The sequence below is a fragment of the Priapulus caudatus genome, unplaced genomic scaffold (assembly GCF_000485595.1).
Source record: "Priapulus caudatus unplaced genomic scaffold, Priapulus_caudatus-5.0.1 Scaffold5358, whole genome shotgun sequence".
NCBI classification, from domain to species: domain Eukaryota; kingdom Metazoa; phylum Priapulida; class Priapulimorpha; order Priapulimorphida; family Priapulidae; genus Priapulus; species Priapulus caudatus.
In genome coordinates this window covers 5,160-7,857 of record NW_014582419.1, presented here as the reverse complement: position 1 = coordinate 7,857, position 2,698 = coordinate 5,160, and the positions used below count along the sequence as shown (strand labels likewise).

At 48.5% G+C, this 2,698-nt stretch overlaps 1 protein-coding gene across 1 annotated transcript; it reads left to right on the top strand.

Annotated features, from left to right (window-relative positions):
• Positions 1–252: 252 nt before the first annotated feature.
• LOC106819963 lies at positions 253–2,695 on the top strand (the record flags this gene model as incomplete). The annotated part of the gene is made up of 4 exons (XM_014824528.1): positions 253–364; positions 924–1,009; positions 1,290–1,434; positions 1,797–2,695. Coding segments are annotated over exons 1-4 (1,224 nt in total), but the record flags the coding sequence as incomplete, so codon positions are not given.
• Between the last annotated feature and the right edge of the window lie 3 nt (positions 2,696–2,698).

Below are 2,698 nucleotides of genomic sequence, written 5' to 3'. Positions count from 1 at the left end.
GACACAGAAGTACGGTTAACTTTGACGCTGGGGCGACACGGCTGCTCAGTGGTCGGGAAAGACACGGAGGTATCGTTAACTCGGATGCTGGGACGACACGGTTGCTCAGTGGTCGGGAAAGACACGAAGGTACGGTTAACTCGGATGCTGGGGCGACACGATCGCTCAGTGGTCGGGAAAGACACGGAGGTACCGTTAACTCGGATGCTGGGGCGACACGATCGCTCAGTGGTCGGGAAAGACACGGAGGTNCGTTCATCGTCTGACGCAATGCTGAGGCATTGCGTGGATGACAGTACACAGGAGAGTACGAATGTACTGCTGGCTCCATTTACTGGTGACATCGGCCAAGAGACACTAGCAGGTATGTAGCATGCTAAGTACGAAGCGTCGTGGGAGCGTGGAATGCTCATCTCTGAAAGGTTTGATAAGCAGAGAGCTCTAGTTGTGCGTGTGCATCATTGTTTCGTGGAGTTTAAAATTAGATGTTGTGTCTCTCAATGTGACACAACCCCCTGTGGTGGTGTCAAAGCCCCTGTGGTGGTGTCAAAGCCCCTGTGGTGGTGTCAAAGCCCCTGTGGTGCTTGGTGCTGGCTGTTGTGGTGCGTGCATCCTTCTTTGGTGCTTGGTTTCAGTGGGAGTGCGCGCATCTTTGCTATTAATATTTAAATATTTATTTTATTTTTCATTTTTTACGTATTATTTATTAAATAGGTACTGATATTTTAAGATCAATGTTAGGATATAATATTAACAGGGGTGAATAATGACAAATTTGTCATTATTTGACAATTTATTTGAGAAATTTGTGATTATTCACCCCTGATATTAAGTATATTGCCCTGCATGCTGACAAGTCTCGATGACGGTCTTGCTGGCGTTTTCGCTCACGTGTTTCAAATTTATGTTTGCACATGTGACAGATGAGAAGAGCTGCATGCAGACGAGCCATGTGAATCTCACCTCGTGTACGTCCTTCTCCTCACAAAGCGAGCTCATCGATTCACAGGTTAGCAACTCGCAACCTTTCACTGTGATAACTGGGTTTTCACAAGCAGGACCTTCCCGATCGGCAAAGTTATTTATGCAAATCATAAATATATATCTTTTGTTTATGCATGTAGTTAATGTTTTTTAAATCGTTTACACGTAAAAAAAAAATTTAATTATTCAAATTTAAATTTACATTTCACTCACACGTGTTTCATTTAATTTAGAATCACTATTGTAAACGTAAAGCTGTGGTAAGTATATGCGTATATATGCGACAATGCGTATCCTCTCTTCAGCAAAAGGAAACGTTGGAGAGTGAAATATGGCAGCTGCAGCAGAGAATGAAGATGCTACAGGAGCAACTGCTGCAGCAGCACAATCGTGTCTCCACGCCGACTGCCACGGCGACTGCAGCCAACGTTGCAGGGTCAGACTATGGAGGTTGGTGGCAGGGTTATCGTGTGCATTTCATAAGTTTGTGTGTTACCACATGTGCGCCTCGTTTGTGTTCAGTGTGGTGTGTCAGAGTGGAGTCCCGTCACATGAATTTTCCTCTGCTGCATGTTTCGATGCTCACATCCTTCTATTGATTATGATAAAGATCTTGTATTAATGCATGAACAGTGGGAATCCATCCACCTCGAGTGATGCTTACAGGCTGTCCTGCACCCCGTAATGTGCCTAGTCTCCTAGTTCAATTCTCTACCATATATTCATTTTAAAATCGATTAATAATACGTAACATTCGCTCGACCACTTTTTATGTTTTTCGCTACCACTTTTTTTGCCTTTGCGCCTTTCAGGTGAACATCAACCGGTCGAAAAAGTCCCGGATACGGAAGAGGATCTGTTTTCCAGCCCTCTCTCCCTCTCCCCTCCTCCCGCTATGTTGACGACGCTTCATGTTGCTCGGCCAGCCGACGTAACGATGCGCAGAGTTGTTTCACCTGACCCAGTAGGTCATTTGCGTGTCTCTGATAGTCATCATGCAAACGCATTCCCCCGTGAGGAGCGGCTGGAAGGTGGCACCGCCTGTGACTCCATGGAAAGCAACACTGCCGGAATGCAACCCATGATTGACATAGCTGGAGAGTGCCCCAAAAGTAACGTAACAGGAAAGTTGATGGAAACGGACATGGCTGGAAAGTGTCTAGAAAGTGATGTTGTCGGAAAGTGGATGGAGAGGGACATGGCTGGAAAGCGAATAGAAAGTGATGTTGCCGGAAAGCGTATGGAAAGAGACGTGGCTGGAAAGCGGCTAGAAAGGGTTCTGTCCGGAAAGCGCATGGGAGAGCACACGTCCGGGGAACCACTATCCGCCCCGAGGAAGACCAACGACGACAATGTGTCATTGCCGACAAACCAGCGCGCGGACAGCGAGAAGGAGACGAGCGAAGCGAAGCTGGTGGGTCGCGCCTCGACAATTCGGCGAGCATCCCCGAGGGAGGGGTCACCGCTAGGTGGCAGCACCGCGCATATATGCTCGTCAGCTCACGAGTCTCAGCCAACGGTCATTCCGTCGAGCGGAGGCACCGGGCCGTTCTCCGTCGCCAATGACAACAACAGGCCACTCTCCTTGACCGCCAAAGACAACCAAAGGCCGCTCTCTGTTGCCAACGATAACCACAGGCCGCTCTCTGTTGCCGACGACAACCACAGGCCGCTCTCTGTTGCCGACGACAACCACAGGCCACTCTCCATCGCC